This window comes from Podarcis filfolensis (assembly GCF_964270895.1).
Source record: "Podarcis filfolensis genome assembly, chromosome: Z".
Taxonomy (NCBI): Eukaryota; Metazoa; Chordata; class Lepidosauria; order Squamata; family Lacertidae; genus Podarcis; species Podarcis filfolensis.
In genome coordinates, this window is record NC_139617.1 from 30006281 (window position 1) to 30021482 (window position 15202).

Below are 15202 nucleotides of genomic sequence, written 5' to 3' on the forward strand. Positions count from 1 at the left end.
AACAAAAATGTGTTCTCTCCCTGCTCACTAGGCAACTGTAATTTATCTCTAAATACTAAACGCCTTAAAAAATTAGAATGTTCATCTGCTCAGGCTTTCTGTAGGCTTAAGCAGTGGTGTAGCGTGGGGGGTGCAGGGGGGGCCAGCCGCACCAGGCGCAACATCTGGGGGGGCGCGGAAGAGACTCGAGTGCTAAAATCCACGGGTTAGGGGGCGCAAATTACTTGCCTTGCCCCGGGTGCTGACAACCCACAGGACGCCACTGGGCTTAAGGGCCTCATTTATAAGCATGATTGTAAGTGTGTGTTTCTGAAACACACAATTTCCCAAGAGGTTTGTGGCTACAGGTTTTTTTTTTTTTTTTTGCATTTATATCCCACCTTTTTCTCCAAGGAGATCAAGGTGACCTACTTGATTCTCCCCCTCCTCATTTAATCCCCATAACAACCCTGTAAGGTTGGGTTAGGCTGAGAGGCAGTGACTGATGTGTTTTCGTGATATAGTAGTATATAAACATTCTAGGCCTTTTTTCAGCTGGAACTCAGTTCTAGCCCCTTTCAGGTGGGCACTCTTACCATTATAAGAGAGCAAGGGAGGCGTTCATGGTGAGTTCCGAAACCTCCAGAAAAATAGCGCTGTGAATATTTATTATAACTAAATAAATAAAATAAAGTCTACATGGTAAGGGAGCTAACTGGAAAAAGGCTCAGTATGGGAGAAAGGAGAAGAAATGTGCTTTAATTACTGCATCTTCCTCGGTTCCTTGTAGAATCAGTGTGTTTGGTTTAAAAAATGTTCTGGGGTGCAATGGGAGGGCATCTGCTGAAGTCTGGACTGTTTCCCCACTGCCATTGTCTTAATCAGATTAACAGCCTGCTCATAAACTCCAAAAGGCCTAGGCAACTGGGATGCTAGACAGCTTTTCATATACTGTATATTTTTTCCACAGGTTGTTGCCAGGAATCCCACTCACTCCTCCTCTCCTTGCCTCCTTCCCTCCAAACCCCCATAGCTGTCTGTCTGAGCGCAGATGAAGAGCAGGCAGGGCTTGTGCAAGGAGAAATTGCCAAAAACACCATATTTATACATATGTGGCTGGAACAGTCCAACCGCGTGGAAACCAAGTGGGAACAACATGTGGTGGGATTGTGTCTCCCCCCCCCCCCGCCCCCTTTGCAACCTGGTGTGTGAAAAGCTTTTCCATATCTATTATGTCATGTTGCATTAAAGCACAAGTTTGTAAGATCTCTCTCTGATAAAGGGGGGCTGAATTACCTTGTTGTTCTACATCCCCCTTTCCTGTGTGTTTTTCAGGGATCTCTCCCCCCTCATTTTAAAGTCCCAGCTCATGCCAAGACAAATCTGACTTGGCTAAGTGTGTGTCTATTAAAAGTATAATCCCAGTGCAAATGTAACCTCTGTCATACTGGTTCACTGATTTTTTGCAGGCTTTATACTTGAGCCACTGCTGGACTTTCTCCACACGATCCAGAGTCAGACTTTGGAACTTGCTCCCAGAGGAGGCAGTGATAGCCACCAATTTGAATGGGCATGAAAAGAGGATTAGACAAATTCATGGAGGGAGCATCTTTTTAAAAAACATACCTAAAAGATGCACAAAAAGAACCTTTTTATAGATGGATATGTTCAGGACCGTGTACTCTGTTAAAAATGTGCATACAAAATTCATGTTTGTTTTTTTTGTCCACCTTTTGTGCATTCTTTCAAAAAATCTGCACAAAAGTGACTGAACAAATCTAAGACTGGAGAACCAAAGGAGCTGAAGAAGGATCAGAAACAGTTGCTTAGCTCACGTCCAGGTTCGACAACTTTAAATGGACTTAGGGCGCATTTTTACAATTGCAGCACAAGTTCTATAAAAAGGATACCATTGTAAATATTTTAACGAGAAAAGGTTAGAGATTTAAGACTGCTTTTTCAAATGCACTAATACACCACATCTCCCATTGTTTGGTCATTCTCCCCCCACCCCCACCCCTTTCCAGCTGTGGGATGAGAAAGAGAATTTCAGTCCCAATATAGTCTTTTTGCTTAACTTGCATAATATAGGAACAGGAAGTGCAGCTCTAGTTCAGTTTTAGCATGCCTTTCTTCCTTCATATCTCTTTCTCTCAGTGGCAAAAAGTAGAATGTGGAATATACATCCGTGGTACAGTAATAGTATTTTAAATTTGTTGCAGTTCTGAGTGCTCCTATGTTTGTTTTCACAAACCCTGGGGAGATCCCCCAAAGAGCTGCAAAAGGCGCTAAAGGACAACTGGAATGATAAAAGCCACCAGAGGAAAGAACGACAATGGACTGGGGCTTTTACTGTTTCAGTGTCCCAACTAAACATTAGCAAGAACTTTCTGACAATAAGAACTGTTCAACTGTGGGACGGACTCCGTTGTAAGCTGGTGGACTCTCTTTCCGTGGTGGCTTGTAAGCAGATGTTGGGTGGCCATCTGTCAGGGGTTCGTTAGCTGTGATTCCTGCATTGCAAGGGGTTTGACTGGATGACCCTTGGGGGTCCTTTCCAACTGTGCAGTTCTATGCTTCTTAGTTTACCAGAACAAAAACCCAAAACACAAGGATGGTGATAAGGCTGAACTTTAAATTGTGGATGGTTGGAAAGTCCCCCCCCCCGCTTTCAGGGAGTGGCTGGGTGTTGAACCAAAGCATAGTTTGTAGTGCCAGTGTGTGGACACCCAGGGAAAAGATGACAGCCACTAGGTGACATTATAGAGGTTTATAAAATCATGCATGGCATAGAGGAAGTGGATAGAGAAAAGTATCCCATCCCCCCCGCCCTCTCATAAAACTAGAGATTGCTGGTGCCCAGTGATGCTGAATGTTGGAAGATTCAGAACAGATAAAAGGAAGTAATTCTTCACACAGCACAGAGTTCAGCTGTGGAACTTGCTCCCCCAGGAGGTAGTGATGGCTATCAACCTAGATAACTTTCAAAAAGGATTAGACAGATTTATGGATAGGGCTGTGGAAGGCTACTAGCCACGATGGATTTGGATAGTTGGCACTGGTCCTGTGCTTCTGAATACCAGTTGCTGGAAACCATAGAAGGTGAGTATGCTTTGGTGCTTGAATCCTGCTTGTGGGTTTCCCACAGACATCTTGTAGACCACTGTGAGAAGAAGAGGACGCTGAACTGGATGAGCCATTGGCCCAACCCAGCAGAGCTCAGCTGTCACGCATCACTGAGCTAAGCTTTGGCTCAGTGTGTGGTCTGAATCTGGAGCTCAAGTGCTTTGTTCCTCAAATGTGACTTTAAAGCTTGAGGTTAAGGAGGACTGCTTAACCACAAGCCTAGGTTAGATTATGCATAAAGCCAAACCTTGGTGTAGTGTGATGTAGCAGTTGAACTACAGAAACTGAGGTTTGAGCTTCCTCTGTCATTCAAGCCAGGCTGTGGCTCTTCTTGGACACTAATCCATGGTAGTAAATGAATGAGCCTTGGGCTCATGCATGCTTCCAGTGCCACAGCAGCAGGAAGGAGATCAGAAGCATCTGTGTTGGGTTACCCACAGCTTCCCATTTATGTGTTTCAGTATACCATAGTTAGATGTGACACGCTGAGGCCAATCCTAAAATGAGAGAAGGGGGAAGATGTGATCCCAAGGTTCACCTGAGCCCATTATTGTAAGGCTATGCTTTGGATCGGACCAATGGCTCATCTAGTCCAGCATCCTCTTCCCACAGTGACCAACCAGATGCCCATTATGGGAAACCTGCATGCAGGATTCAGGCACCAGTGCCCTCTGTCCTCCTGTAGTTTCCAGCAACTGGTATTCAGAAGCATTGCTGCCTCCAACTGTGGAGGCAGAGCACAGCCAGTTGACACGGATCAGCAGTCAATGGGGGAAGAATTGATTCTTCCATGCCCTGTGTAATTTTATGGAAGCACAAGGTGTGGGGGATGTGCAGCCTGTCAGATGACTTTAGAAAAGGATTACACAACTCAGGATTAACCAAAGTGTCTGGAATTTAAAACACTGTGCAAAAACGAAATTGGAGCCTTAAGAATAAAAAGGCAAGATGCTTTAGGAAAGCAGAAGGGAAAGTAAAGTATAAAGAGAAGAGGGTCAGAAGGGAAAAGTTAGCATGAGCAGATGTGTGTGTGAAGTTGAACACAAAAACAGATGATGGGAATTCTGTGGCAGTCTTTGGCCAGACAAGAAGCTTAGATAAAAATGAAATAATAATACTACATAACTATCTATTATTTAAGAGAATTAAAATTATGTAAGTTCTGTTAAAGGTATAGGTAATAGCAACAATAAAAACATTGCAGCACAGCAAATCTAGGAAGGTAATAGTTGTGTACCAGGTTAGTGCTGTGCCATAAATATGTCCTCCAACTTCCTCTCAGAAAAGCCTTCCATGCCTCATTCTCCTTACCAAATTTTGATGAGGGAAAGATTTCAAGCTTTAAAATATTGTTGGGAGATAACATGGTGTGTTTCTTTCCCAGTAAACGTAACCTGTGTTGCGACGCCAAGGTACCCTATATTTTCTTTGCTTGATTGATGCATTTATATACCATTTTTTGCTCCAAGCATAGGCTAAGAGACAGTGACTGGCCCCCCGCAACTCAAGTGAGCTTCATTGCCAAGTGTGGGATTTGAACCCTGGTCTCCCAGAACTTATTCTGACACTCTAACCACAACACCACACTGACTCTCATTTGTGTCACCTTCAGGCCGTGTTGTGATGCATGCTATGACATCACAGCATGGGTTAGGCAGCAGCAGATGTTACGAGGCGGAGGCTGAGGTAGCAGCTCAGGCCCTGAAGACAACAACCATGGCCATGTCTCACTTCTCACTGTCATGAGAGAGCAACTGTAGAGAGAATTCTGCTGCCCTCACATCCTGGTTTTCAGGCCTTTGGTCTTGACCAAAGGATCTGGGCCTAAAGCTGCGGTTCCCAAACTTTTGTGAGGGGTCTTTCCCCCCTGGTTCTATAAACTCATCCCCAATGCCAGCGCACTATTTTACCACATCCTATAAAAAACATTATTCAGAAGTGGAGGGAAGTCACACAGGTGTGATATTTTATGTTCCTTTTGTCCTTACTTTTTCAGTTTATTTTGTGGTTGTGTGTATCTTATTGATTTGTTGGTTTGTTTTTAAGTATGCCTAAATAAAACGTCTTAAAAAAACACATTATTCATAAGATATCAACACAATAAAATTCAAAACAGGAACATCTATTCAAAATCCGATCAAAATGATTTCATTTAACTAAACTGATGCAGCGATACCAAGTTTTCAGTCTGATAGTCGTTTACACCTCCAGCACCTCCCTGCTGCCCCTTGCCTCTCAGGATTTGAAGTAATCCCACTGCTCCCAGGGAGTGCAACCCCCCCAACTTTGGAATCCACTGTTCCAAAGTCTGCACCAGGCTGATCTTTATCATTATTGGTTCCATGGACCCATTTTTTATTTCAGGAATAATCCCCAAGTTGTCTCGAATTAGATCTTTCAGACCAAGCTTTTACTCTGTCTCAGTTTCTGAGATCCAAAATCTGTTTGTTTTATTTGTGCATCTCTCTTTGCTCTGGAGCCAGGGTGAAGAATAATACTTTGATCTTCCTCCAAGCTCACAAGGAGGGGGAACCAAATGAAAATGGGTGTATTCTGTGATGAAGGGCCCAGTTTAGCTGGACTGGCTCATTACAACCCTTTCTCTTTTCATCTTTCTGTTGTTTTAATGAGAGACCAAAGGACACAAGCTGCTCTTCCCAGGCCTACACTTTGTAAAAATTGACTCGGCAAGCAAATAAATCATGGAGGTTTTGTTTCTCGGGGCTGCGAGCTGAGGCAACCATACGCCTCAACACCAGTCGTTGGAAACCGCAGAATGGAGGGCGGGGAAGCTGTTCTGGTACTTGACTCCTGCTTTCTTCCTTCCCCCAGAGGCATCTGGTTGGCCACTGTGGGGACAGGGTGTTGGATTAGATGGGCCATTGGCCTGATCCAGCAGGGGTCTTATGTCCGTATGCTTATGAGCATTGTGTGACTTTCCTTCTGGAAATGTTTTGATTCCCACAACAACTCTGTGAGGTCTATTCGACTCAGAGTTCAAAACTTCCAAGGTGCCAGGCACATTTTGCCACTGGCATGGGTCCATTTGTGTCTATGTGGAGATTTCTGGGCACCAGGTTGGCGACTACAGATTAAAAACCTCCGCCTTAGTCCATAGCCAATACCATTTCTCCTGTGTGTGTTTCTCCTTCTTGCATACCGGGACAAGTGAATTTGTTGTAAGAGCAAGCTACCGTCAAGCAATGTAGTTGAGATCATAGAATCGAAGGATTGTAGTGTTGCAAAGGGACCCCCGGGGTCATCTAGTCCAACCCATCGGTGAATAGGCATTCCGTTGTGGCGACCGTAACCTGGCTTTAAGGCGCCACTTGGCGCCTAGCTTATATATCTTGAGTTTCTAACCCTGGTTAGACTGAGAGGCAGTGTCTGCCGCCCAAGGTCTCACCCAGTGGACATCATGGCCAAGTAGGGATTTGAAACTGGGGCTCCCAAGTCACAGTCTAAGTCACTCTAACCACTACACCTCACTGGCAGTCTGCAGCACAAGATGGTCACAAAACTGTATGCAGTTTTATTTTACTGCTGGCACAGCTTAGTGGAACGCGCTTCAGGGGTTGGTCAAGTAATTGAATTGGGGGGGGATTTATTGTGGCTAGAACAACGATGACCTCCCAGCATCTTTGATGTAAGCATGCCTCTTTTGATTGCTTCCCCTGCCCTCTGCCCGATTTTTGAGAGCCTATGTGGTGTAGTAGCTGGTGTGTTGGACTAGGACCTGGGAGACCTGGGTTCGGTTCCCCACATTCAGCCATGAAACTCATGAAGTCACCTTGGACCGATCACTGCCTCTCAGCCTAACCTACCTTGCAAGGTTGTTGTGGGGATTAAATGAGGACGGGGAAAGCCATGTCTGCTGCCTCGAGCTCCTTTAAGAAAAAGGTAGTATAGAAGTCCTATAAATAACAATAACTTTCACACAAAGGTCTTTTCCCCCCACTAGAAAAGCAGCAATGTGAGCAACCATAAAGCAGTGGACTCTGGACCTCTTTCCCCCCTAATCTTAATGTTAAATCTTAATAAGCATTTCTCCTTTGTGTGCTGCACTTATTATTTCAGAGGAAAGTGTGGAATCCAAAAGGTGCTGTGCCCGGTCTGCAGGAATGAAGCTTCTACAAATTTTAATTGCCAGTTTTCATACTTATCTTTGCAACCTTTCCATCTTTCCTAGATTACTCCTTGGCTGTACAGAAATTCTCCCAGACTCTCCAGTCCTTTCAGTTTGACTTTATTGGGGACACCCTGACAGATGATGAGATTAACATTGGTAAGTGCTTTCGTGTGTGTGTGTGTGTGTGTGTGTGTGTGTGTGTGTTGCTGCTTGAAAATGCTGACATATTAATCATGAAGTTCCTGGGAAGTCCATTATTGATAACATTCCTGGATTTAGGACACTTCATCGCACCCTTGGGTGGTTTCCAACAAGTGGTAATTAGAAGCATCGCTGCCTCCAACTGCAGAGGCAGAGCATAGCCTTCATGGCTAGTAGCTCTCAATAGCCCACTCCTTCTCCATGAATTTGTGCAGTCCTCTTTTAAAGACAACCAAGAATTCGTGCAATTGGCAAAAAAGCTGGGTTAATGAAAACCAAGCTAATTTTGTGGGGGCCGGGGTGGGCACCCCTGCACTGTTTCCTTTAAAAGCCATTTGGGGAATTATCTGCCTCTAACTGCTGCTGTTCCACCAGCGGTTTTAGAGACTGGAAACTGCTGCTACGGTGATATGAGAAGCTGAGGGCTCTGATCAAATGAGCTGGAAAGTCTTAGCACTCTTGGAAAACTCTGGAAATGATAGGAAACAGGCAGTGTCATGCTAAGATGAGTCAGAGGAAGAGCAGGAACACAGGGATGATCCTGAAAAGCCATGAAGATTCCACTGTCTTATCTTTGTTTCAGCCTTGTGATGTATGACAGGCATGGGGACATAAATAATGGCAAAGGCCACTTACTTGCCTCTGTACTTGAGGTGGTAGACTTCCTTCCCCATCTCCTTCAAGGCATTATTGTTGCTGCAAGATGTTTGTTCCAACTGATCAAACCTTTTGGCTCATTGTTGCAGCATACAAGAGAGATTGAAGGATCTGTCATTTCTGGTCAGGCCACTATCATAGTTCAGTTAAGAAATCCTTGGCATAAGAACATAGCAAGAGCCTGCTGGATCAGGCCAATGGGCCATTTAGTCCAGCATCCTGTTCCCACAGTGGCTGAATAAATGTTCCAGTGGGAATCACAGGAGCAGAGCCCTCTCCCCTCCTGTGGCTTCCAGCAACTGGTATTCAGAAGTATTGTTGCCACCAACTGCGGAGGCAAAGCCCAGCCATCCACAACATCCCCCTCCCTAAATTTGTTCAACCCTCTTAAAGCCATCCTGATTGGTGGCCATCACTGCCTCCTGTGGGAGGGAGTTCCACAGTCTAACTATGCCCTGCATGAAGGAGTCATTTTCTTTCATCCGTCTTGAATTTCCCAACATTCAGCTTCATTGGATGTCTGTGAGTTCTAGTGTTATTTGGGGTGTGTGGGTGTGTGGCATATACAACTAAAATAAATAAAACCGATCTGTATGCTGTTGCAGTACATAATTTGCAACCCCTGAGAGTCAGTCCCAAGTAACTCATTTTCATTCATTTGTAGCCGAATCCTTTAAGGAGTTTTCAGAGCTGCTTCAAGAGGTGGAACTTGAAAGATCAATGATGGTGAGTATAGGCCACCCTTTGTTCCTCCATTGACATAATTACACTTAAGGGCCATAGTCAAAGTGGGTGCATTCAGATTGAATCCAAATTCTCACTCAGCCTTGAAGCTCACTGGGTGTGACTGGGGCCCAGTCACTACCTCTCACCTAACCTACCTCACAGGGTTGTTGTGAATGAGGAGGGGGAGAACCATGTACACCACCTTGAGCTCTTTGGAGAGAAAAAAAATGGGGATTGAAATGCAATAAATAAAAGTTCATTAATTATATGTTGCCTTGCTTTCTTACTTTTATCTACAGGTGCAAAATGCTAGTGATTTACTGATCAAACCACTGGAAAACTTCCGCAAGGAGCAAATTGGATTCACCAAAGTAAGTTAATTCCCCCTGCCCCCTTCAATTTTTACTTAGGAACTTATTTGTATATTTATATATTTAGCAATTTATAGAGCGCTAAAGAAAAAAGGGAAAATAGAAGAAAAACTTGTTGCATAAAGTATTTACATAAAAACATTTACATAAAAATATGACGTGGGATATTTACATAGAATAGTGTAATATGTTTATCTGCTGAATACAGATAAAACCAGCAGAATTAAAAAAAAACCCAGGTATACAGCCAACTCCTGATTTACACATGTCTAATTGACAGGTGATCATGCGTGCATGGTGCCAAACCTGGAAGTGACCCAAAAGGCATCTCCAGGAAGTGCTGAGAGGCACTTCCTGTCTGGAACCCTGGAGAGCTTCTGCCAGTCAGTGCAGACAGTGCTGAGCCAAATGAACTCATGGTCTGACTCAGCATAAGGCAGATTCCTATGTTCCAGGTGGCAAAGACTAGGGCAGTGGTTCAAAAAAAAAATTCAAGCCCCCCTGCCCCCCCCCAGTTCCATAAACATGCCCCCAGTGCTACCCTACCTTATAAAAAGCATTTGCATGACCCACTAAAGAAGATAATAACACAATGGAAATTAATTGTACCTTGCTTCAAAATCCAGTTAAAACTATTGAGTTTAACGAATTAGAGTAAAACTGATGCTCTTGATCCAATGATACCAGCTTTTCTAATTCTGATGGTCATTTACATATCCAGCACCCCTCCCCCACCCCTTTGCCTCTTAGCACCCGGCTAAGTGATCTCCCCTGACCCTCCTGAAGGGGCATTACCACCTGTTTTGCAAACCATGGGTCAAGAGCCATTGTTCAAATGCAGTCGTCTGCTGGTGTAACGAAGATGGAAAACCATTCTAAATTCATCATTAAAACTTTATTACAGAAAATGCAAGCAGGGTCAAAGCACTCTCTTCCCCGTCTCCTCCGTAAAGAAGTCTCCCATAGAGTGTAAAAGTTCGCTTTGTCCAGTACCAAAAAGTCAAAGTTCCCCATTAGTCAGCAGGCTAAAGTAATTGGCTGTGGACCAGTGCTTGAAATGGAGACTTCTTGGCGAACACACAAGCTTGGATTCAGCCCAGCCCATCTGGAGTCATTGACATTTTAAGTTGCAGACAATAACGCTTGACACTTCGCCTCCTTCCTTGTCTCTGTTTCCAGACTTCAAAAGTTTAAAACAAACTGCCATAGTGGAAATAATGCTAAGGCTGTTGTAGCTTCTCTTTGGGTGTTCACAAACAGGGAAGTGAGAGTGACCACACTCATTTGCCCCTAAGAACGTAAGGAGAGCCCCGCCGGATCAGGCCAGTGGCCCATCTAGTGCAGCATCCTACTGTCACAGTTGCCAGTCAGATGCCCCAATGCAAGCTAGATCCAAGCACAAGCCCCCTCCCCATCTGTGGTTTCCAGCAGCTGATATCGAGAAGCATTACTGCCTCAACTGTGGAGGCAGAGCATAGCCATCATGGCTAGTAGCTGTCCATAGCCCTCGCCTCATCCATTAATTTGCCTATTCCTCTTTTAAAGCCATCTAGCTTGGTGGCCATCACTGTCTCCAGTGGCAGAGAGTTCCATAGTTAAAACTATGTGCTGCATGAAGAAGGACTCTTCTGTGTCCTGATTCTTCCCTGGATGTCCGGGAATTCTAGTGTTTTGGGAGAGGGAGAAAACTTTCGCCTACTCACTTTCTGTGTGCCATGCATAATTTTATAAACTTCTATCATGTCGCCTCTTCTTCACCTTTTCTCTGAGCTAAAACGTCTCAAACATGTGGGAGTCATGTTAAAAAGGAATTTAGTGAATATTGCAGTAGTGCAAATTAACAGCACCAACTTCTTTGCATCGTTTTTTAAAAAATATAACCAAATTCCATAGCACATGGAAGGCAACAAATTTACTTTATCTTAATTGAAACATAGGAACATAGGAAGCTATACTGAGTCAGACCACTGGTCCATCTACTCTGAGGGCAGCAATTGCTCTCCAGGATTTCAGATAGGGTGTATCTCGTAGGCGATGGTGGGGATTGAACCTGGGATCTTCTACATGCAAGGCAGATGCTCTACCACTGTGCTATGACTCTTCCCTCTAAAACACATGTGTCAGCAGTGGGATTCAAGCCCACGCCTCCATATAGAGAACAGAACGCCCAGCCCCACTCTTGGGACGGCTCAGTTATCCTCCTTGAGTCTAGCCAACCCCCTGCAATGCAGGAATCATTTTGCCCAACATGGCACTGCATAATGAAGTTCCACCAGACTGCAAATAAACGTTCTTAGTTTTCCACCTGGGAATCTGCACCTCGGGCATTATCTTCTCTGCTGGAACTGAGGTCCATGTTCTTTCATACCACAAAGAAAAGTTAAAGTCTCCTAGAGTTTTTCCATAGCTGGGCTATTGAAATTCTAGCCCCAGCCAACATCCAAGTCAGAAGTTCCTTAGAGCACACATTTCCCACTTCTCCATCCCGTATGTTCAATAAAGAGAGTTGCGGTGAAGCCACAATAATGTATTTAATTATTTTAGAGATTTCTTGATACACCTCATTCCAAAATTATGAGACCCATGAGCGCTCCCACTATAGGTGAATTGCTGCATGTTTTTGAGCATCTGTTTCTCATAGGAGGTTCTGAGGCTGTTCCCTGACTCCTTTACAGACACAAACTGCCTCCTGCTGTGCACAGATGTTTCTCCATTGGCCCTTTCTGTCTCGAACTACTTGTAAAGTGCTCCTCCTTGTGGCTGGGCTAGAAATCAGAAAGAGCTTCCAAAAATTGCAGTGGTGGTTCCCAAACTTTTTCATGCCCGTGCTGCCATGGTTCCATGGTACCCTTCTACCCTACCCTTATACAAGCATTGTTTGGAATAGCGGTTTGCATGACCCACCAAGGAAGACAGTAACACAATAAAGTTCCGCAATGTAACAATTAGCTGCACATTTATTCAAAATCCAATCAATTGCTTAGCTTAATTGATTCAACAAAACTGATACTGGCTTTTCAAAGTCTGATAGTCATTTACATCTCCAGTGTCCCCTGCAACCCCCTTGCCTCAGCACCTCATATGTAATCCCATTGTCCCCCAAGGTGTGCTACCTCCCACTTGGGGAAGCACTGTTGCAGATAAACCCTTCAATAAACCCTTTGTGTGTGCATTGGTTGAGGTGGAGCAGCATTGGCCAACATGATGCTCTCCAGGTATTGTTGGACCCCCAGCTCCCAGCAGCTCAAGCTGGCATGGTCTTAATCCCAACCATGCAAAAATATATATAACAAATTCCAGGTGGCTCTGGGTGTGTTAACACCAACTCTGGGCCCTCAGTAATGCTTATATAACCACTGGCAAGTTTCCCAGTGGGAGAAAATACGCTCTCTAAAAATGGTTGGAGGAAGGTATCAGTTCTGCACATACAACCCTACACACAACCCTAGAATCATAGAACTGCAGAGTTGGAAAGGAACATCTGCTTCAACCTCCAGCAATGCAGGAATCTCCACCAACCGCTTTAAGTATCCTTAAGGCAGCTTAGTCCCAGTGATTTTCAGTGGGTCTTGGGTGGCGTAAGTCCAAGGGCTTGGTTTGTGTATAAGATGAAATCCATCTGGCAGCACGTCCCAGGCTGCCAGCATATTGCAGCTGTTCCAAAAGCCATATTGGATCTAGAATGGGCGATGAACTTTCTCTTTAATAGAAAAGCTGTTTTCTATTTCTTAGAAAGAGGCCGGCTGCCTGAAAATGCAATGGAGCAGATGGCCTCCTAGACTCCTTTATATCTCCCCATTTTTAATTTTTTTTTGCAGTGAAGTTTACTAAAAGCCATTTGTCACTAGCGCAGCTGGCTCTTGTGTGTGCCTAGATAAGGCTCCTTTTGCACAAAGAGGAGTAACTTCTCCAGGATGATACCCCTTCAACAGTGCAGTTGGGAGATGATAAGATAGCTGAATGCTTCCTCAGGGAAAAAGGGAAACCTCTCCATGTAGAAAGCTAGCATCTCTGGGTGAATGGTGTGGTGGAAAACTCCTCGCCATGATGCTATGTAGCTGCTTATAGAGGCAGGTAGCTTTCAGTCTTGTAGTCCTCCATCTCACCTTCCCCTATCCAGAAAGTTCTTCCTTATGAACGCCAAGGCCACACCATACATTTAAAGTGCTAGGATACCACTTCGAACAGTCGTGGCTCCCACTGATGAATTCTGGGAGCTTTGTTAAGGGGGCTGGGAATTGTTAGGAGCCCCAGCCAGTCCTCTCACGGAGCTACAATTCCCAGAGTGGTTTAACAATCACAGGAAGTACTGGGAATTGTAGCGTTGGAGGAAAAATAGGTGGCTACAACAATTATAGAGTAGTTTAATGATTGGTTCCTCTTCAGAGGAAACTAGAGTTTGTAGCGCTGGGAGGAGAATAGAAGTCTCATGGAATCATAGAACTGTAGAATTGGAATTCTACAGTCCAACTCCCTGCATATAAACCACTTAGTGTATTTCACCACATACTGGTCACCACCGCATAATTGTCCCTTTTATGGACCCCAAAATTGCTCCCAGAGCATTCCCTGCATAATAGTTGCAGGGGTGATTCTCAGCGCATGCATTCTCAGTATCAGTATATCTCCGTACATGGTCAGGGGGCAATGGCGGTTCTGAGGAGGCCCTCTATTCCTTCCCCACAGGACTACAATTCCCAGAGTGGTTTAGCAGTCAATCCCTCTTCACAGGAACTCTGGGAACTGTAGTTCTGTGGGGAAGGAAAAGGAGGTCCCCTAACAACTTTCAGCACCCATAACAAACCACAACTCCCAGAATTCTTTGGGGTGAGCCAAGTCACAATCTTCGAGTCTTTCTTACTTCCCTACAGGGTGGTTGTGAAGTTAAAACATGGCCATTCTGAGCTGTCTGGATGAACGTTAAGTGTACAGTTTTTAGAAATATTGTAACCAGTGCTTGCTTCTGAGACTTTTTTTTTAAAAATCAAGCTTGGAATGATGTGGAATCATGTCCTTAATAAGAAGGATTCCTCTGTGCAAATGTAGAGCGCCTTTCCTTCACTACTAAAATTTTGCAGAGCCAGTTGAGAGTGCCTTTTAGGGTCAGGCTGGAAACCCCTGACATCTGTTCCTTAAAAATAGTACTTAACAGTTGCTCACAACACAATGATTTTGCATCTCCTCCATTTCTAGGAACGGAAAAAGAAATTTGAGAAGGACGGGGAGAGGTTTTACTCCATGTTGGATCGCCATTTGAATTTATCTTCAAAGAAAAAAGAATCCCATTTGCAAGAGGTAGGTGAAGAGGTTTTCAGCACTTGAGAACCATACTTTGTAAAGGTAGCCGTGCTGCTGTTGTATTAACACCCCCATTCTGTTTCTCACCTAGGCTGACATGCAGGTGGATAAAGAGCGGCACGTTTTCTTTGAATCTTCCCTGGAATACGTCTATCAGATCCAAGAAGTGCAGGAGAGCAAGAAGTTTAGTATTGTGGAGCCTGTAAGTGAACACCCCTGCAACCTTTGTTTCCCTCCAGATTGCGTTTGGCACCGAAGCCTGTGTCACATGCTACAGAAACTTAATCTCCATTGGACAGGAGTGGCATATAATGTCTTACTGCCTCTCTTGATGTTGTCTGTGGCTTGCAAAACCGTAATAAACAATAAAAAATGATGCACTGGTTGCCAGTTTGCTGCTGGATCAGGCTCAATGTGTTAGTATTAGTATAAAACACCCGTAACAACTTGTGACCACCTTACCTGCAATATTGCCTTTCTCCATATGCACCCCCTTGATCTGCAGAACTGGCACTGTTTCAGGTGACACATACTCCCCATTCTGCATTTGTAAGAACTCAAATATTTTAATGGGACAGCACCTACACTCTGGAACTCCCTGCCTATTGACATGAGGCAGGTGCCTTCACTGCATTTTTTCCGGTGCCTGCTAGAAAATGTTGTTTTCTTTAGGCAAGCCTGTCCAGACATGTAGAATGTGGATGTCTGTTTCAAT

General features: G+C 44.4%; 1 protein-coding gene and 1 long non-coding RNA gene across 4 annotated transcripts in view; one reads left to right on the top strand and one right to left on the bottom strand.

Moving 5' to 3' along the window:
* The window catches only part of LOC310754565, a 632985-nt gene that overhangs the window by 80000 nt on the left and 537783 nt on the right, over nucleotides 1-15202 (bottom strand). The gene's annotated exons all lie outside the window — the stretch shown is intronic.
* The window catches only part of OPHN1 (oligophrenin 1), a 125646-nt gene that overhangs the window by 33569 nt on the left and 76875 nt on the right, over nucleotides 1-15202 (top strand). For 2 of the 3 annotated variants that reach the window (XM_083596367.1, XM_083596369.1), the window contains 5 exons: nucleotides 7295-7390; nucleotides 8757-8818; nucleotides 9118-9189; nucleotides 14383-14484; nucleotides 14579-14689. In XM_083596367.1, the coding sequence (XP_083452493.1) occupies nucleotides 7295-7390; nucleotides 8757-8818; nucleotides 9118-9189; nucleotides 14383-14484; nucleotides 14579-14689 (443 nt within the window). Of the gene's footprint in view, nucleotides 1-4980; nucleotides 5063-7294; nucleotides 7391-8756; nucleotides 8819-9117; nucleotides 9190-14382; nucleotides 14485-14578; nucleotides 14690-15202 lie in introns of those variants that run through there. The other variant, XM_083596368.1, reaches the window with a different exon arrangement.